This window comes from Glossina fuscipes, unplaced genomic scaffold (assembly GCF_014805625.2).
Source record: "Glossina fuscipes isolate IAEA_lab_2018 unplaced genomic scaffold, Yale_Gfus_2 28, whole genome shotgun sequence".
NCBI classification, from domain to species: Eukaryota; Metazoa; Arthropoda; class Insecta; order Diptera; family Glossinidae; genus Glossina; species Glossina fuscipes.
This window is the reverse complement of record NW_023998423.1, coordinates 16605300-16625953: the sequence shown is the minus strand read 5'-3', so window position 1 is coordinate 16625953 and position 20654 is coordinate 16605300. Positions and strand designations below refer to the sequence as shown.

Here is a 20654-nt window from a genome sequence, read left to right as displayed (position 1 = left end):
TTATTAATTCCGAACTCCTTCTACAATAAAATCTCAATTAGAACAATCGTCAAAAATATTTTTGTCTCATGCGATTACTTTATTGATGTAAAATCTTTCTCATTAATTACAATAAACTTTTATTTGCCGAGCTGGGAATCAGTCTCTTCGAAAGGCATATGTTTGCTTTAATAATCTACGTTTCCAAGCTGAACCACATTAAATACATATGAACTCTTTAGGGCCCACCATTAAATACCCTACAACACCCTACTGCTATTCGTGTATTAACAGGGAGTTATATGGAGTGTGATCGAAAGAGTAGTCCCATCTGAACTATTTTCAACAGTGTTCATCCTTGGGCAAAAACAAGTCGGTTTACAAAATTTCTTCAAAATATCTCAAAAGTTGCAGTAGATTGAACACAAGACAAGACGACAGACAAAAAGATAAGCTTAGTTCGATGTAAAAATAATTAGTAAAGGGTGGGTCTGCCTTAAGTCCTCGATGTTGCATACCTCTGTTCAAATTTAATATGCTACTGGATCCCGAGTGCATTATATAGTTTGCATAAAGGTAGAGGTGGAAAGTGTTTACTTTGTAAGCTAACATAAAATATCAGAGCCAAAAAAGGACTTACGGCCTTGAACAAGACTTCATGTTCTTCCATACCTAGATTTTGCGAATCTTATAAGGCATACACACTATTCCTCGGCCTTAGATCCCGTACGATCTTGGTTAATGGCCAGTGATCAAGATAAAAATTATCCTCGCCCCTTAATCCTAATACGTAATCAAGCAATGTTGAACTGATAGCCATAAGATCGGTCAATTGATATAGTCGTAATGAAATTAATGTTAAGTTAAAATAACAAATTTGCTTCTCACTTTAAATTTAAAAACTATCAATAGCTGGGAAATTGGACTTCAGAACATTCCAAAAATCTCAAAATATATACGTTATAAGCTATGCAACTAATGACAAAAGTCGGCGTATAATTTAAAGCAAAAAATAATTAGATAGTCAATAAGTCCATAATTTATTTAGTATATATATGTACATATACCAGGCGATGGCCTGAAGGTCTTCCTTCAGTCTAGTCTTTCGACTAGTTTAGCTTTTAGTTCACTTTACAAAAAATCATTAACGTAAATATTTCGAAGATTAATGATGAAGACATGGCCGCTCACAGTTATATACATATATATTATGCGAAGATTGTGAAGATAAATCGATTTCGAAGAAAATATGACAGCTAAGATGGTGGGGGCTTACGGTGTTTGCAAATACATTTCAAATGAAAGTCAAAAAGTTAATTTACAAGATATATAGAAATTCTGATTAGATATCTGAGAGAACGCTTCATTCGTCATTGATTTAAAAAAATCAGAAAAATTTTCTTTCTATTCACTGAGATAAATGAGGCTCACATTAAATTGCAGACGAAATGTGTACACGTTTCACTAGCGTCGAAATTCTGATCCTGTCGTTTCATTTCATACCCTACACCATTGTATATATTAAGTTAGTGCGTGCGTATGTAAAGCGCAATAAAATAGATCCACGTTTTATAATACCGATCAATTCAGAATCATAATGTGAATTGACTAAAGCTTGGCAGTCCGTTTGTCTGTCCGATGTCTGTTCATATAAAATTGTGCTACAGGTCGCAATTTTGGAGATATTTGGATGAAATTCAGTGAAGTGACGTGTTTTGACTCAAGGACGAACGCCATCGAAAATGTTGCGGATCGATCTACTTTTTCGACCACTCCCCATATAACGCCCTATTCTGAAAAGTCGTTATACGGAAGAAAATTATAATTTTCAAAATTTCTCAGTAAAAGTGGCTAAGTAGTAGTATATCGTCATTCTAAATTGCTGTAAAAATATTGGACCGGCTACAGGAATTTTTGAACGCTCTCCTGCAACAAAAACTAAAATTCTTACGACGGATAGATAAATTACCAAATTTAGATCATATCTCGACTTATTTTTTGGATCCGACATTAACAAGGATTTTCACAAAAATTTATGCTTTACAGAGCAGAAAGGTTGAAGTTTTAATATATATTGATGAAAATTGACACATAACATTGTGTTACACAATGTGGTGTAGGGTACTGAAGGGTCGGCCCTGCCGGACTATGATGTGCTCACTTGCGCAGCACGGTGAGGGCTAGAAAGCCATGAAAAAAATTAAAGACAGGAAGAGATAGGGAGGTGGTGGGAGGGCAGCCTAATGAAGAGGAGATTGCCGCACTGAGATTTCAATCCGCGAACACTGACTTAGTAGTCGCGATTTTTATTTACTCTTAGCTATTCATATGGATCTAGCCAACATCGGGTTGTTAAAGTCTACAATTACGACAGATATCTTTTGCAGATGACACTCAACTATATATAAATTTGACTTAGTTTGTAAAATGCGTATTAAAATCGAACGTGGCATACCCTCGCATATTTATTTCCATTTATTTAATTTGAAAGTTTTTTCCTGACCTTTAGTGGGATATTCATTGTATTCACTCTTTATAAAGTTTCATATCGGGCTGCATTGTTTGGGTAACAATATCCTATCATATCAGTATTAAAATTTAGGTATTCAAACAAGTTACATTAAATCGTTCTTCTTACTCGCAAAAACAACACAATTAAATAAATAAAAAAAAAGTTTTTATTTCTCCCGTCAATCTTTTTTTTTGTTTTCATTTTTTTTTATTTAGATTTTAGATATTAGATAAACAAAAACATTATAAAAATCGTATAAATTCGATGAGTAAAAAACTGGGAATTAATTTAAATTAATGAAAACGAATAAACAAAAATTAGCAAAATTACTTTATACATAAATAAATGAATTAAATAAAAATTAAACGCGTAAACGTGATTTCTTTTCTTAAAACATTTTAAATAGTTTATCATATATTTTTCAATTAATTCTAAATAACAAAAAAGGAAAAAATATTATCAATAATAAAAGTAGTTGAATGAAATAAAAAATATTTTCAAAATAAATAAAAAGGGACCTAAATTAAAGTATCTGGATTATGGGTCGTGTATAACAACTGTAATTTGCTTGCTAGAACTTGGCCGATGCGCCTGTCGGTTTGTAAAGCTTGCAGACCGCTACGTTTAATCTTCAAATCAGCAAGTTCCTTAACCGCATCGGGATTGTTAGCAAGATCTTCCATTAACGTTTTTGGGCAACTATACTTCTCAATAATTGTCTCGGCTACTTCCAAAGTTACTAAAGGTAAACGATTTAAATGTTGCTGAAATAAACGTCGAAAACCATTGCAGCCTTCTATTTGTACGCATTGCTTCTTATCGTTTGCTAAGAACTTTTTAAATCCACTCAAGGGTTCGTTTTTTTGTTTTTTATAAGGCGCTTCAGCTATAGCTTTGCTTAAACGCTGCAATTCCTTTACGAGTTCCGTCATATCTTTGGGCACTTCGTAAACTTTTAGTTGATGTAATATTTGTAATTCTAATAACGCTTGAGTTTCTCGATGAGATGGCTTCTCCGTTGGCTTTAAATATAAAATAATATGTTGCTTTCCCGGGTAATTATACTTTAGTTCATTACTGTATTTCTCCAAAAGATCCATTTTAATTAAATGCTTCAACTCGCCATGTGTTAGGATTCTTGCTATGTGCTCTTCTAATTGCCATTCCTCACTCAGGCCTTTAACTTCTTCTGGGTCGAGAATTAATTGCCCGGCACTGCGCTCCCATACTATGCATTGTTTAACCGGTAAATTCCTGAGCTCATATTTTAAATCTAAACTTTCGCGTAATGTTCTTAACAAACTCTGACCAAACGAAGTTGATATAAGATGTATATCTAAGACTAAGCGGACATATTTGAGACATTCACCCGGTTTTAAGCGTTTCTGTTGATCTCTTATAGCTTTTTTCAATAACTTATCATTTGAAGTCATTATCAAATAAATCTTCACAATAAACAATTGTTATAATGGAAATATATCATCGAACTATTTAAATATTGTTTGATTTGTTATTGTTTATAGTTTTGCACACTTAAATCAAAAAAATATGTTGTGTTTTCGATGACCGCACATTTTTGCTAAAATTTATCGATTGGTTTAATCGATAATTGTTTGACTCACTGGGCAGCATTGCGGGGTGTTATATTCTTTTAATTTGCTTACTTGCAGAAGAAGAAGAAGAGTTTTGTTTAACATCTAAAGCCGTGTAAAGTTGTTGCTGCGTATTCTAATATTTGTTTGAGAGGAATAATAGGCAGCATCATTTGTTTTTGATCGAAATTAATTTGCACGTGCTTGTTTTAAAGAGTTTTATAAGTTAAAATAAATAAAATTACTTTAAAATGTATCTAATGTACACTTTGAATGAGCAAGGTGAACGTGTTTACACCTTGAAGGTAAGTATTTCCATTAAAATTCACTTTAAAAACGTACCGTTTACTCTCACACACTTTGATTGCAGAAACGCACTGAAGATGGAAGACCCACAATTTCTGCACATCCAGCACGTTTTTCTCCAGAAGATAAATATTCTAGACATCGCTTAACAATAAAGAAGCGTTTTGGTTTACTTCTAACACAGAGACCTGAACCCATCTATTAAATTATTTTAATTCGCAGACGAAATGCGACAAAATAGAAATAGTACTCTCTATCAAATAAACTGTATTTTCTTTATTTAATTCTTTCAAAAACGCCTGTTCAAACCTGCTGTATAATCATAAAGTTTCGGATTTTTAAACTCTCCCCTCATATCTAAAACATAAAATAAGGAACGATTACGAACTTTAAGAGGAAGGTGAACTGCGGCAGTCTCTCTTGACTGTTGTGCTGAGATATTTTTCAGTGGGACGTCCATGATGCGATTATGACCAAAAGGTCCGTACGTTACAAGAGCGACATCTTTACCGCCTTTACGTAAAATCAAGAAGCGTACCGAACGTAAAGTAAACATCCAAACAGTGAATAACAAACCATAGCCTGAAGATATCAAAAATTAAGAAATTCCAATCTGACTGTGTTGAGAAATATTATTAGAAACTTACCTATTACAAAGCACATAATACTTATGCCGTTGCGATATTTATTTTCTCCTAAATTAATGCGTTCATACCAAGCCAAGTCTACATAGCCCTTTTGTTCTACCGGTGCATCTTTCAAAGAAGTAAAAGCAAAATGTGACAAATAAGTCCAAAATATGAACTGACTTATTCCGAAGAGATTAAGGATTTTATAGAATCGCGGATTCTCGTATTTATACAGTACGACGTCTTTGGAAACATTGGTGTTTACATCATAGACTCTGGTGCAAAAATTTTGATTGTTTTTGAGAATAGTAGGTATTGTCGGTTTTGATAAACGAGTTGCACTTCTTCCAACTACATTGAACTGTCGTAACGCGGGTATAATTGAGAGTCCTCTTATTTTAGGTAGTGGAATAAAACGAATCTCTGCTGTTTTTACTATTAAATTTAATAAATAACTCATTTCACTTTTTTATTACTTTATTTAACAATTTAAACCTAACCTACATAAAAAGTTGAATAAGGAACAGCTGTTTTAAAGCACACAAAACTTTTAATTGGCAACTTTTTTCTTTTATAATTCCAAAATTTCTTTTACATTAATATAATAGAAGACAATTAGAGTCTAAGTGTGATATGCAAAACCATTATTGATCATTGGTTTATAAATTGTAATAAATAAATTTTCTTTGAAGTAAACAGATTTATGTTTTTCCCAATATCGTAAATTTCTTTTAATCAGCTTTTTCGTGAAATCCGGTAATATTGTTATTATGAACGCTGTTGTTAATTTCTTTTAAAGTTAGTTTTTGTTGTTGTGCGATGTGGTAGTGTTGCGGATGGTGAAGGAGTTTATTTTATTAGGAAATTTGCGAAAAAAATTCTTTCAAAATAACGAAATTATTTAAAAAGCAACTCTATTTATTTTTGGCTTAACTAAAATGAATTATTATCGTGCTTGGTTATTAAAAAGAAAAATAAAACGAAAATGAAAAGTTTTTCAAATAAAATGGAATAAGGCAAATCTTGCACTCCCACTAATAACAAAAAGAAAAATATAAAAAATGAATAGTGGTTGAAATCAAGAAATGTTTAACTGAAATCGTTACGGCTATTAAGTAAGGTAAGTTTTGTTTAAAATAGTATAGAAAAAAAAAAAAAATTAATATATGCGAAGTGTTTTGTTGTTTTTGATTTGTTATTAATTAGGGTTGCCTAAGTTTAAATGCAAAGATAAATGTAATCAACGTTGTACAAGATTTAACTTGCTTCTAAATTGTTGAAACGGTTGACCAAACATGAATTCATATAAAGTATAGTCATATAATTAAGTATGCTTATAAAGATTGAGAATATGAATGCCTTTGCCTATGCAGAGTACTTCTTGTAAGTCTTATAACTTATAAATTATGTTTAGAGAGAATGTGGTAAATCGTAGAGCTCGCAACGCGGTCCCACGCTTGCGGTGCAAATCTTTGAGATAAGAATCTTATTGCTTAGTCTTAAGTAAATTTTGGGGGAATGTTAAGTTCGTTGCCCATCACCGCGAGTTCAATGTGCTGCTTCCGATGAATAGAAGAAGATTCCATGCAGTTATAATATAGAAGAAAGTACGTTTTATAATCATATATATTTCGTGAATCGTATATATAGTGAATATAGTGAATACAATTTACTTTATTTTCATGCGTATCGATCAACGTCGATCGTGTCTATGATATATGTGCGGTGTAGGGTGCTTTACTGATCTCTTCAAATTAAACATCTTTATGTAGAATTGTATTCGTTTAAGCAGTTTTGTTGTCTTGTGGGATTGTTACTACGATGGTAGCTCTATAATGTCACATTGGCCGTTGTAATTATCGCATTATATATAGAAAAAGATACATTTGATATCAAATATTGCAAACACTTATAGAATATATTTAACAAATGAAAGTAAACGCTACAGGAAACTCCTTTTTTTTACTAAAATTTGTCTAAGATCAACAGTCCGTTTAAATGTGTAATAAAGAAACCTTGCTTCTAAGCCCGCAAACCACGAATTGCTTGCCTAATATCATTAATATGTATTTATTCAAATTTTAGATAGAAACATATTGAATGAACATGCTTACGTAACTACAACACCTAACCTCAACTTTCTCATACGCCTATATGTATTGATTTATATACATCGTGGCTTCCACTTTGAAAGCAAAGGGGTGGTCTAAAAAAGAAAAAAGAAGTTTTAATGTATAAAAACTATAATCAGTATATAAATCATTAAAATCGTATGCAACAAAATGGCGTTTATAACCCTAGGTGACGATGCCTGCTTAACTTTGTTTGTATATTTACTTTCCTACATATACAAGCGTGTATGGGCTAAATATGTATCTGAAAATTGTTTAATGCGGATTCTGTATCTATTTTCATATTATTGTTAAACAACAATATTTATAAAAAAAAGTTTCACTTCGTATACTTATTTAGTTCTCTCATTTCTATCTACACTCTCTCTTACATCCTGTTCTTCTTTTTCTTTATTACACTTTGATTGCCTTATTCTACAGCTTTAATGTTTAACTTATTGATATTACTCTTACACCGACCGATCTAGTATTAATCCAAATAAAGCAAAATTTTCCAAAATTCTTCTTATTATTATCGAAAATTTGCAGTTATTTGTCTTATTTTGTAGGTTTCCTTTGTTTTTACATCTCTGATTGTAATTAATAGCACCAATCTTATATGATGTGATGTATATATGTTTGGCCCCATTTGTCTTGAGGTTTTTAGCAAATTTTTAATTTATAATTATTGTGGATTTTATGTCTTTTCGTCATTTCGCCGTTCGTTCAAGAAGGTATTATATGGTTGTCCTTTTCTAGCTTATGATTTGTTAAAGCCCTAGATTTTTTGACTGGTGTTTATACATTTTTTTTTTTTTTTTTTTTTTTTTGCTTTTATATCTTTTGGATTCCTTCTTCTGAAGAAGATACATTCCGCTTTATTAAATAGATGCCTAGATACCAGAAAACCATTAATACAATTTCATCGTTTATTTGCCTGCGTGATATGATATTTACTATGATTCTATTTATGCTTTCGGTCCAGATTTTTCGTTTGTTTTCTACGCAAAAGAAACAATCACTGATATGCATGCGATTCTCTTCGTTCTGCTTGCAAAGAGTCGTCGTCTTATTCATTATATTATTCTTTTTTTTTCTGCATCTCGCCTTTGTCAAAAGAAACAATTAATTTCGTTTTGATATTCCTGCCTACTTATAACAGATAAAGGTGGACCTTTATTCCTTTATATTAATATGAAAAGGTTTTTAGAAACATAACATTTACAGATTTCATAGAATTTGTTTTTAATAGGAAATGAAAAAACTATGCGCATAGCTAGGCTTTATCCATCAAACCCAAAAAAAAAAAAAAAAAAAAAAATTGTATTAATTATATATATCTATAGAAACCTGTAGAAAAAGCTCTCCTTGTTGCAATAAAAATTGTTAGTTCGTCAAAAGTGACGCGTAGTACACATAATTATAAAAACGAAACTTTGTGCAACAGCGATTGCAAGAGTAAAAAGTGAAAAGTGAGAGAGAGAAAGAAAAGGCAGATAGTAGACCTCCCAAAGTAAGTAAAAAATTGGAAAAAAATAAATGAATATTTGTAATTAGGAAATATTTAACCTAAAGTATAGTCGTTCGTATCCGATTTGGTTAGAAATTCCATTGTGGATCGTATTCGTTAACGCGGACATTTGAGAAAATCGGATGATTTTGTTTGGCAAAGTCTACGGTTATATACGCTTACATGTTATATATATATATATAAATATCTAATCGAATATAGGAAAACACACATACATGTTGTATGTACACGAGTCATCCGTATATATGTGACATGGAGATGTGCACTCATATATATATATATATATATATATATATACATATTTTTTTTAATGTATATATCTACATATATAAGGTTTGAGGTTATGGCGTCACTTAAAAATGGCTGTAGCTTGCTGCCTCGGCAATATCTTCGTGAGCTCTCTGATTATTATTAATATTTAAGGCGTTGGCTTTGTAAATTGTTTGGAAACACAAAAGTAGTTTACCTCAAAAATACCGGAGGCTTTAATTCTGCTTTTTCGGGTTTTTTCTACATATAAGTGATTTAGACATAGACTCCTCTTAGAATAAAATTGTTTCAAGTATGTAAATAAAGCATCTCTTCTGTCCGATATATATATATATATATATATATAAAATTTATATGAACTTTCATCAAAACTTATTGGTTAAAAAATTCTAAACACTTATATTTACGCATATCTCCTAAATATTTTAATCGTTTATTGTGCCTCCAAATAGTTTTGCATTAAACTGGTTTAACACGGGGCTGTCATGTCATACTGAAATAACGCGTGCCAAAATTTCGATTTTTTTTTTTTTTTTTAAGTTCAAACGAATTTCCCTTAGGCTGAAGAGGCGGCGGCAAATAGTTTCAAACTCTTTATAAAAATGTTTCTTGGTAAATCTTGAGGAAATATTAATCCTTCACATTGATGCTGGTTGCTGCCAAAATATGAACAGGTTCTAAGACTCTGGCCGTTTTTAAATCAAAGCGACTTAATACTTAAGTCTTAAGTACCCTGCTTAATAAAGTCGCGCTCAAATTTTCCTCAACTGAACTTGAGTAGACCTGAACTTCAAGTAGATTTGTAGATCTCAAAGCAAGGAGTATTGATTGTGCTATGTTGAATGGCATTATCTTATTCAATTGGCAAAGGATTTTCGGCGTCATCATCATTCTATGCTTTATATCGATTCATTGGTAAGGATTATGACCTTTATGATCTTTATTTCTTCGTAGCACTTATTCGATGAAGAAACGTATTTCCACCTTACGGACATCAGAGCTTAATATATAAGCGTTGTACGCTAAACTCACTATCTACTCGACATTTAGAAAAAAAAGAAAAAGAAGAACAGCCGATCATCTTAGTTGGTAGTGCTCATCATTGTTTTTAGTTTTCGAATTTATTTCTATCATATGCCTTTTAAGGGCTTGTGACTAGTAGAGTGTGGATTAGTTCCATTTTCACTCTGAATTTTCAGGTATGCGAATGAATATTCGCAAAAGTCGGCAGTCGCTAAATATAGATGTGGTTTTTGAATGCCAAATAAAAATAATTCTTCGGAACTGAATTCACTCGTTTTCAACTAATGTCAAGATAATTTTGGATCAAATTACCTTAATTTTGTTGGGAAATTTTCAATTTTTCAATTCTTGTCTTACGAAATCTCAGCAATAAATATTCATGTCTTAAGTCGAATAAGAAGGTAAATAAAATTATTTAAGAATAGAGTGAATAATTATCGCATTTGATCTTCCCCTTTCAGATGCGGGAGGTATCCGTGAAGCGCTGCATTAGCGCAAATCACTATTATTCATATTCACATATATGTAAATTCTATCCTAAGCGATGATTGATCTCCTGATCCTCTTTCTTTGCCCAGAGTTGTTACATATACGTACATATGTATATTTATATGTGGCTTCTTGTATATTAGCATTAATTGACCCGCTGTACCCCTTTTTTGGGTCGAAGATATTTCTACGAAAGATATATATATATATATATATATATATATTTATTTATATCTGGCATTCTATATACTAGCATTCATTGGTGCGCTGATCAACACCAAACTTCGGAATTCGAACAATCGGATATTCGGTTACTGCGAATTTAACCTTCTTACTTGTTAATAGAGTGCAGAGCTGAACGAATGAACTATAAATCACCGGCCTGATAGCTTGTTGTTGTCAATACGATTTAATTTTTCTTACACTTATACGCATAACAGTTAGGCGGGCCATAGTGCGACAATGCAAATATGAGAAAGAGAGAATTAATTTGAACTAAGAGTTCAAATATAAATATATATAATATAATAATAGAAAAAATCTATATATATATATAGGAGGTAACTTTACAACACAAAATTTAAAAATTTATTTTTGCTCTACAACAGTAGATGGAAATAAATTTCCAACTTTGATTCCCTTTGTACATCAAAATTTTTTCTGAATACATTATTCATATGTGTTTGCATGGATACATATACAAATATATTCCTATCCCTCTCATACGCTCTTTCAATCTTATCCATAAATCCGATTAGATAATAATTACTGTTAATGATTAATATTTCTTCTAGAATGCTTTCAAAAATTTAAAGATATCCTAATGGACCTAGCTTTTGATAGTCGAGAGAGGGGCACAAAATATTCAATCTTTTGTTTTTTTTTCTTTTCTTAGTTAGTTTGTAAAACTAGTATAGATTTTTACTCAAACCACACAAAAATATGAAGCTCTTGGCGTCTTGCTTTGTGTATGTATACTATACAAAGTACACCCATGTCTGGATATGTTACTAATTTATGTTCCACATCCATCTGGCTGATTAAGCTATCGAAAGAAAAAAGAAAGACAAATATATTTCAAAAAAAAATTTTAATAAAAATAATAATAATAAAAAAAAAAAGTAAATAAATAAAAAAAATTGAAAAAATAAAAATTCAAAACTACCCATCAAAGCTTTACGCTTATAAAACTCATTAAAAAAAAATGCTTTATGGTTATAACTTTTTGCATTTGCTTAGGCATTGTTTATGACTCTTACGTGGATAATTTGCTTTTATTTTACATATTTCAGAACTGTTTCAGTAAACTATATTAAATTTCTTTCGCTTACATATTGCCAACCAAAACGTAATACGCTCGGACACGAGAGGGACTTGTAAGTAGATACTTTTTATCTGAGCAAGCATATATATATAAATATATATCTGTATATATTTAATTGCAAGGCTTTAGAATCTTAACGAGTGTAAGGTTAAGGTTTCATTCATGTATTGATTTGATTTGCTTTCTTCTTGTCTTCTTTTTATATTTTACAAGTTTTAAAATATCTGAAGAAAGTATCTGAATATTGGCAAAATTTTTCAGATAGATACCAAAGTCGATTTGTTTGTGCTTGAATATGTGTGCATGCATACGTGCACGCTTTCGTTTTTACTAAATAGCATCCACGTATATAGCTTCCACTTTATAGAGATTTTGTGGAACCTGTTAATCGTTTTTTATATACTTTTGCAATTAAGAAAAAGTGATTGAATTTATTTAATCAGCGTCTAAGGTAAAAATCATTTTGAGCCCCTAATTAATTTGAGGACCGTTAAGGAGTAGAACAGCCTTATCTTCAAAAGTTAACATAAAAAAAAAATGTTTTTCTTGTTTTGTATATTGGGCGGTATTCCGCAATGATTTCTTCTTCTTCTGTAAAACAACAAAAACAACGACTCTTATACATTAAGGTCACAATAATAAAAAAAGAAGAGTTTCTTTTTTGTATATACGTCCATTTATCAATACTAGCCTATATGACCGCATACAAGTATCCGTCGTCCTCTAAGCCTCTTCTCTCCCCTTGTCAACCAAAAACGCCTTAACTTTAACTTTTAACATATTTAGATAGAGTTGCCTTAAATATACGGACCTTTTTCGACCTATCCGTTTAGTGTTCTTCATATGTTCCTCTCTTACCCTCTTCCCTTCCTTCTTTTGTCATCTTTCGTTTCTTTCGTTTGTACAGTCTGAACTTATTTTTCAAACCCGAACGTTAAAAAGTATATAAACGAAATTATACTAAGGCAGTATCATTCGTGTCTCTGTAGTTGTTGTTCAGTTCTGTGTTTCACGTGTTTACGTACGGTCGCGTTTTGGTTTATATTGTTTTTCTGGTTTTACGTATGGCCTGGCTGTAAGCGTTTTGCCTTCTACGTCAGTAAATCAAGAAAATCGGTCGATCATATATATATATATATATATATATATGTAAGTATATATCTCCGATTTTTTTCTCTATTCACTCTTCTACTTATTTAAGGTTATATAATAAGATTGCTTTGTTGCGACTTACTTTATTAGTCTCTTTTTATTCATTTTGCTCTCTATCTCTATCAGCATTCTCTTTCTCCTTTTAATGCTTGTACTGACAGGTAGCGCCATCTTGTTTTAAGATAATAATGTAATTATTTTAATTTACATTCTATTCCTTAAATGAAGAATTTTCTGGCTTTTCCACAATGATCCTTTAGTAAGATTTCGCAGTTACGTTAATAATTTATTACACGCATATATAGTTGCTTGTTTGCATTGGGAACACTGTAAAGTCAAATTGATTAATAAAGCAAATGTTTCTATACGTATTTCTATAAGTATTTTGAGGTTAGGTTATCAAGAAAAGAAAAAGCAAAAAAAAGAATGTAAAAAGTTCAGACATTCCCGTCTTTCTACAAATCGGAGTTAAATCCGATTTACATGTATACATATATATATGTAGATGTGCGTATGTACTATTCTGTATATGTATATCTATATATAAATATATATATACATATATAACACATACATACCTATATGTACATATGTGTATATATATACGTGTATGTGTATGTATATATGTGTATATACATACATATATGTACTAATATCTATGCTGTATATATATATAACACATGTATTCCTATATGTGCATATGTGTATATATATACGTGTATGTGTATGTATATATGTGTATATACATATATATACGAATATTTATACTGTATATAAATATACATATATACATGTATATGTATGTATGTTTGTATGTATGTATGTATGTATGTATGTATGTATGTGTGTACAGACGTATACACATTTATCCATATGTATATATGTATATATGTGCTTTATACACATATATACCTACGTATACAAAATATATATGCATATATATATATCATATGTGTATATATACATATACGTATATACCTATATACTTACGTATATATATGTTTGTATGTACAATTAATTACTTATATATTACTTATATGAAGAATTCAGTGTATATTTATACATCTATAGATGTATACATAAATGTTCATTTTTATTTTTTACTTACTTTTCTTAAATTTTATTATTCCCATTTTTTATTTCCATCGGTACCACCTATTTTTCGAATTTGTTGGAAATACTAATCTTAGCTATTAATAGTAGTCTAGAAAAATGAAGCAATCAAATCAATTATTGAATCGATTAAACAATTTTAGAATGCTGTTGAAATGTTAAAAAATTGAAATCAAAAGATATGAAGAATATATATAAGGAAGGAATTAAATATATAATATGTTTGAAAGTAGTAGGTCTTGGGGGAGTTACGTTTGCGAATAAAAAATAGTTTCCAAATCTGCTTATTTTGGGAATAATGGTTAGATTCAAAAGCAGAGGAAGGTCCATAAAATCTATTATAATTCTCATTACCCTTGAGTTAACTAACTTTCAAAGTATCTTTCAACTATTGATACTGTGCACTGTCGATAAATATAAAGCGGCTTTATTGAAAAACAAGTGAAGAATTACAGTATATTGGTTTTATATTGAAATTCAGAAAGTGTAATCGGTATAATATGTTCCTTAGTTGATGATTTTGTCAAATAGGTGACATGTACAAGTGAAATTGTAAAATTTGCATATGCCGTTTAAAGCGTATGTTCAGTGAACTCGTCAGAAGATGATTGAAGATGATGCTAATGATGTGTAATAATTTAAGCGATTTTTAAGCAAACCCAATAATGAATGAAATTTTTTCTTATTGCAGAGTTGCACAAACTCTTATACGCTCAACTAATTGCTTGTTCGTTTATATATATGAATGCGTGATAAACTGAAGAGACTATAATAAAAAAAAAAAAAAAAGAAAAAAAAAGTCTTAAACAAAATGATGGAAATTAAACAAAATACATCAATGGATTTTAATGATTTGATGTCAACCAGTAAAAGCGATGTTAACACTAGTGTAAATGATGGCGATTCAGTTATGACTGACTTGACCTTAAATAATTTGGAAAACCATTTAATAGCAACCGCCAGTGGTAAGTCATTGGGATTAAGAGAAATCTTATCGGATCCGAGAAGCTTATGTACGACTTATATTTTTTCAACTCTTAGAAAAATCTTCTCCGATTACTGATGATGTGGTTTCCTCTCTAATTGGTATCGATAACGATTTAGATGTACCGGTTAGTGCAGAGTTAGAAGATGTTTTATTGGCGGGTGATGATGTTGTTAGTTCGTCAGATAATATTGGCGCAACAGTTGTTGCCCCCAATCCAACAATTGTAAACAGTGATAAGTTAGATTCGTTAACTTCTATTATAAGCTCCACCAATGATGAAAGAAATGTGGGTGATGATCTCGACACTTTGCTATCAAAAATTAATGATATAGTTCAAGATGATCCAGTAAAGAATGCCGAGCTTAAAGAACAGGGAGAAGAGGAGAAACGATCCACTGAGAAAATTATCTTGTCTATAGAAAAAGAAAACCACGTGGAAAAAAGCATCACTGTTAAGCCGGAAATATTTGCAAACAAAAAGGATAAGGAAATAATTCAAGAAATTGATACAAAAACAAAATACAAATTGGAAATCGAAATTGATAAAGCGCAAAGAGTAGAAGAGGTGATATCGCAGACAGGTGAAATTGAAGTTGTTAATGGCCCCCCATCTGAGAATTTAATTAAATCACCCGAACAAAGTCAAAAGAACCTGACACTGGTAGATGAGATCGTAGAAACCACCGAAGAAGCGGTTGTCGCGAGCTCTTCTTCCCTAATTGATGAGGTTGCTACGAAAGAAAATCTAACCTTAGTTCAGGATAAGAGTAATGATAATTCGGTTGTCCGTATTGACAAAAGCCCGTTAAATACTACAAAAGATTTGACTGTAATTGAAGAAAACTCTGCAGCCGAGAAAAAACCGACTCCCGAGATTATTAAAGAAAATAAGACTGAAGAAGGACAAAAAGTAACAAAAGACATTGAAACTTCTGTAGGTAAAGCGGAAAGTGCCGTAATAATAACGGTGGAATCGAATAAAGACGCAGCGAAGGAAAACACTAAAGAAACAGTTGAAGTGAACTGCGCTGAAAAAGATGGGAAAATGCCTGCACTCTGTTTAGATGACGAGCTTCGGTGCCATCAGCCCAAAGAGACACAGGCAGAACAGCAGGAGTTTAAAACAGAAGGAGAAAAAAATAGAAAGAAGGCGCCTCCTGATAATGCCGCACAAAAGGAGCCCTCAGTTAACAAAACAGATCATGAAGGCTCTGATGATGAAATTGAATTTTTTGTGGAAAAGTCAGACGAGTCATTAATTGAGACAGATGATGGATCAACTACTGAAGGGAAAAAATCTCTACAACCGGAGAAAACTGTAGGGAAGGATCAGGATAAGTCTGAGACATTGACGGAAATCTCCACAAATGAAAAGATCTCCAACTGCAATGAAAATGTAGAAGATGTAGTCGTTTTAGATGACGAGGAAGAGGAAGATGAAACAAACAAAGATAAAATTGTCAAAGATGGTGAAGTCAAATCGAAGCAAACTTTGGATCCTGTTGTTGCTGGGACTACGAAAAATTCATCAGAAGAAAACAAAACACTTAATCAGGAGCCGAACGATCAGTCGAAAACGTCACTACAACCGGATAATTCAGACAATGCTCGTGATGATTTTAATAGCGAAAAGTCTGTAGAGGAAAAATGTAGTACTCCCGTCGCAGACGCTGACGAAATAACTAGCAACTGCAGTAGCAGCAGTAATTTGTTGCAAGAAGCGAAGCCCGTAGAAGGTGCTAGTGAGGATCCTTCATTAGCCGAGGCTGACAACGAAAACGAAGACGACGACGATAATGATGATAATGACGCAGACTTGGAAATTGTAGAAAGTGAGCTGAAAGTAGAAGGCGGGGAAGAGAGAAATGAGGATGAACCGGCTTCGAAGCGTGTAAGATTAAATCAGGAAAATGAGGAATCCACTAATACTGAAAGTCTAAACGCCGAACGTCTAGAGTCCACAGAAACGCAAGACGAGGATAAAACTGCTACGAAGACCGAACCCGAAAAAGAATCAATCGCGGTAAATCCTAAAGAAGAGAAAGTGGAAGGGTCAGTTGTTGCAGTTAAACGTTCACACGATGTTATTGAAATAGAAGGCGATGATGTACCTGAAAATTTAGATCAATGTAAAAAGTTTAAAAGAGCCGAAACGCCACCCAAACAAGAACCAATCTCATCTCCTGCTACGAGCGAAGAGAAAAGCTCTGTAAAATTAAGCGGTTCATTAAAATTCGTGCCGTCTGATACACCCATTCCACTTTATCCCCCTCCTATATTCGATGAGACGGTGAATTCTAAAGAATATAAGCTTAGCTTGGACTTTTACAAAAAATTCCATAAATCTTTTAATAAAATGACTAAACAGGATCTCGAAGAATTAGTTTTACAAAAATTGGTTGAAGCAATCATTCACAAAAGCGAATTTGCCGATATGCGTGATTTGGTCGAAAAACAAGAGAAAATTATTTGCAGCCAACGTAATAAGCTTACCGAGCTAACGAAACAATTTCGTGATCTCGAAATGGTGCACAGTCGTGTGGTAAAAGATATTGAACAGCGTAATTCTCAGTTTATAATGCCGGTGAAAATCACACGGGCGGTCGGTCTTCAGGTATATATTCCGAATAAGAAACCATTAGCCGAAACAGGTAGCAGTAGCACGCAAATTTCGCCGCAACGTCCCCAAGGACCTTTGGCTCAGCAATTGGTGACACCGCAAAGACCCATTGCTCACAATGTATCTGGTTCCGAAAGTTTATCAGCAAATTCATCACGTATCAATAATATTATGCCTACAGCAGTAGTTCCTGTAAATGTACGACGCGGTTGTGTGCAGAAAATAACACCAACCCGTCCTATAAATAGCGCTGCTGCGAGTAGCACATCAAATGCTACCAATTCCGTGGTATATCGTACCAATAGTCTGTCAACAACAGCTAATCAACTGGCTCAGCCAAGAATATTAAATAAAAATATTGGATCCAACGCAAGTGCTACCGTTAACCCAGGCAGCGGCACTGTCGGTGGAAATGCTACCATGCAAAGATCGCAGTTTTCAGTGCCGGCGAGAGACCCACAACGACAGCAGTTGCAGCAACAACCACCACAACTGATTCGTACTGTTCCTCCTGCAAGTGGGTAGGTATAGCTACAGCAGTGAAGTTGGACAATTTATTATTATATTGCTTTAAAAAAAAAAAAAATAAAATAATATATTAAAACGATTTGATCTCTAATATTGCAGACAACGTGCAAGTACACCTAATGTTAATACCCAATCGAAGCCGTTAGGTGCAGATATTATGCAAAGGCGTTCCGATATAATGGTTGCAGCTAATAACAACAGCAATGCTACAACATCTGCGACGCCTTTAGTAGTAATGGAAAATTACCTGAGCTCTATTAATCATTTAAGTGGCACAAACACGTCAGTGAGCATTACACCAGCTAAACCAAAAGAGAAGGCAGTTATTGATTTAACCGATGAAGATGAAGCCCCACCTGCACCATCAGCGTCAGTTCCAACGGGCTCGGCTGTTATTTCCACTACATCACAACGCCGCAGTTTACCCTCACAAAGTAACTTTAATACTCCGATGCCGTACAGCCGTCCGGCCCCTCCATTGGCCCGTGTAACCCCTAGCAACCAAATTGCCGCGAATAAGCTGCGGGCAATAGCTCCAATGCCGACGGGTAATTAAATAATTATTAAAGAAATTGATTTATAGCAATTATATAAAATTCATTTGCTTCTGCTCTTTTTTTCTTATTATTAAATAAAGCCAAAAACTCTATATACTCTGGTCTGAGTGCACCGTCCGGCACAAGTATAACACGTTTAAATATGTCTGCAAATAGTCCTGCTCAGCAACGTTTAAAATATAGTCATCCAGCACCTTTACCTACGACGCCTCCGCAAAATTTTAACCCAAGCTGGAAATTACCACCGCCTCGGCCTACCATACGTATTAGTAATTTAGATAACGGGATAGTGATTTCGTGGACCATGGAGGAATCACTTGATCATTATGATGATTGTGTAAGCTATCAGATTTATGCCTATCAGGAGACCGCAGGACCGCCGTCTGTTGATTCGTGGCGTCATGTAGGCGACGTGAAAGCTATGCTTCTTCCCATGGCGGTCACTCTAACGCAATTCCAAGAAGGTCAACGCTATTATTTCGCAGTGAGAGCCGTAGACTGTCATCAACGTTACGGCCCATTCAGTTTACCCAAAACATGGAGCTAAGCAATTCACATGTTGTTGTAATATGTGGGAACATTTCCCCTATATATTAGTGAAAAAAAAATTGTAATTTTTGGTTTCTCTCATCATTGTGTCGTATTGATTTTTTCATTAATCGATCTTTAGTTTCAGTTTGTTGAATATTTGAACTATTTTCAAGCAACTTTTCCATATGCTTTTATTCTATTCTATTTTTTTTTTTTTTTTATTGAATATTGCTTTTTTTAATATTTAAGTTTTCGTTGAATTTTTTTTTTTTTTTTTGTATTTTGTTTTGCAAATTTCTCTTCCCCTTGATAAGTTTTTAATAATTGTGAACTTTATTTATTCCTAATTAATTAATTGTAAGGTACGCTACCAGAATATACACATTTTTTCATACATGACGTTTAACATAAAACATAATTTTTTTGCAAAATAATTTATGTTTTAACTAAAAATACTTCACGTTAGATTTATATATAAAATATTAAAAATATATATGATAATAATAATAATATTAGTTTATAATAATAATCGTATAAAATGATACGCGCGATACCCTATACAATTCTCTAAATATAAAATCAAACAAATACGATATTACTCCAAGTTTTCACTCCTCGTAATTAGGCTTTGAGTGAAAGTAGAGAGAGAGATAGAGAGAGAGAGAGAGAGAAAGGGAGAGAGGTAAAAGAGCAGAAACCAAAGTATGTATATTGCTTAGTCGAATAAGATTCTTTTTTATTATTGATGTACGCTACACCACTTATCAGTATATATATATTAATAACGCCCGGATGTATGCAAAGCCAAAAATAATAATTTGAGATGAACTCACTCAATCGATAAAGAAGAAAATAATCCTATATCGATTTAAGCCCATTTAATGTCTGTCCATGTGTTTTCAATTCAATACACAAATTGTAACTTTCCACATACTTTGATGTAATTTGGTAGGCTGACCCTACCTCTAAAAGGGGTAGAACAAGTTTCGTTCACCAGAGTTGAACATATTTTTCTTCTATTTTAAATGATCTAATTAACAGTTTTTTAAAAAATGTGTGTAGGGTGTTTTTTAGAATATAGTAAATAAAATATATATGTAAAATATATATGTTCCTTTACAATTATATATCAAAAATGTCTTATCACAACTACGTTTACAGGCCCGCGTACGAGCACCAGATAATTTTCAATGACTTCTTGTGCATCAGCTCCTTAAGTTCCTTCAGTTCATCTCATATATTTTTGTTCAAATGTACTATTGCTGCTTGGTGATACTGGTAAACAGTGCTTTTCAAAAGAAAAAAACCCGAAGAAAATAATCTTAAAATCGCAAGACGTAGGAGATGGCCACTCAAAGTCAGGATTTCGTGAAATTAATCGAAAACTTTCAGTTCACAG

At 32.5% G+C, this 20654-nt stretch overlaps 4 protein-coding genes across 4 annotated transcripts; 2 read left to right on the top strand and 2 right to left on the bottom strand.

Moving 5' to 3' along the window:
* Positions 1 to 2952: 2952 nt before the first annotated feature.
* LOC119636493 (crossover junction endonuclease EME1) lies at positions 2953 to 4027 on the bottom strand. Its single transcript, XM_038031860.1, has one exon. It carries the CDS (start codon positions 3922 to 3924, stop codon positions 3010 to 3012), a length of 915 nt encoding a protein of 304 aa, XP_037887788.1. The 5' UTR covers positions 3925 to 4027; the 3' UTR covers positions 2953 to 3009.
* A 140-nt stretch (positions 4028 to 4167) lies between these two features.
* Positions 4168 to 4613, top strand: LOC119636495 (H/ACA ribonucleoprotein complex subunit 3). The gene is made up of 2 exons (XM_038031863.1): positions 4168 to 4388; positions 4454 to 4613. The coding sequence occupies exons 1-2, from the start codon at positions 4335 to 4337 to the stop codon at positions 4592 to 4594; spliced, it is 195 nt and encodes a 64-aa protein (XP_037887791.1). The 5' UTR covers positions 4168 to 4334; the 3' UTR covers positions 4595 to 4613.
* A 39-nt stretch (positions 4614 to 4652) lies between these two features.
* Positions 4653 to 5498, bottom strand: LOC119636494 (transmembrane protein 223). The gene is made up of 2 exons (XM_038031861.1): positions 5037 to 5498; positions 4653 to 4971 (listed from the first exon to the last, which is right to left on the bottom strand). Exons 1-2 carry the CDS (start codon positions 5476 to 5478, stop codon positions 4679 to 4681), a joined length of 735 nt encoding a protein of 244 aa, XP_037887789.1. The 5' UTR covers positions 5479 to 5498; the 3' UTR covers positions 4653 to 4678.
* Positions 5499 to 5953: 455 nt separating this feature from the next.
* On the top strand, positions 5954 to 19520 carry LOC119636226 (activating transcription factor 7-interacting protein 1). Its single transcript, XM_038031481.1, has 5 exons — positions 5954 to 6138; positions 14723 to 14996; positions 15073 to 18160; positions 18267 to 18715; positions 18805 to 19520. Exons 2-5 carry the CDS (start codon positions 14843 to 14845, stop codon positions 19269 to 19271), a joined length of 4158 nt encoding a protein of 1385 aa, XP_037887409.1. The 5' UTR covers positions 5954 to 6138; positions 14723 to 14842; the 3' UTR covers positions 19272 to 19520.
* The last annotated feature ends 1134 nt before the right edge of the window (positions 19521 to 20654 follow it).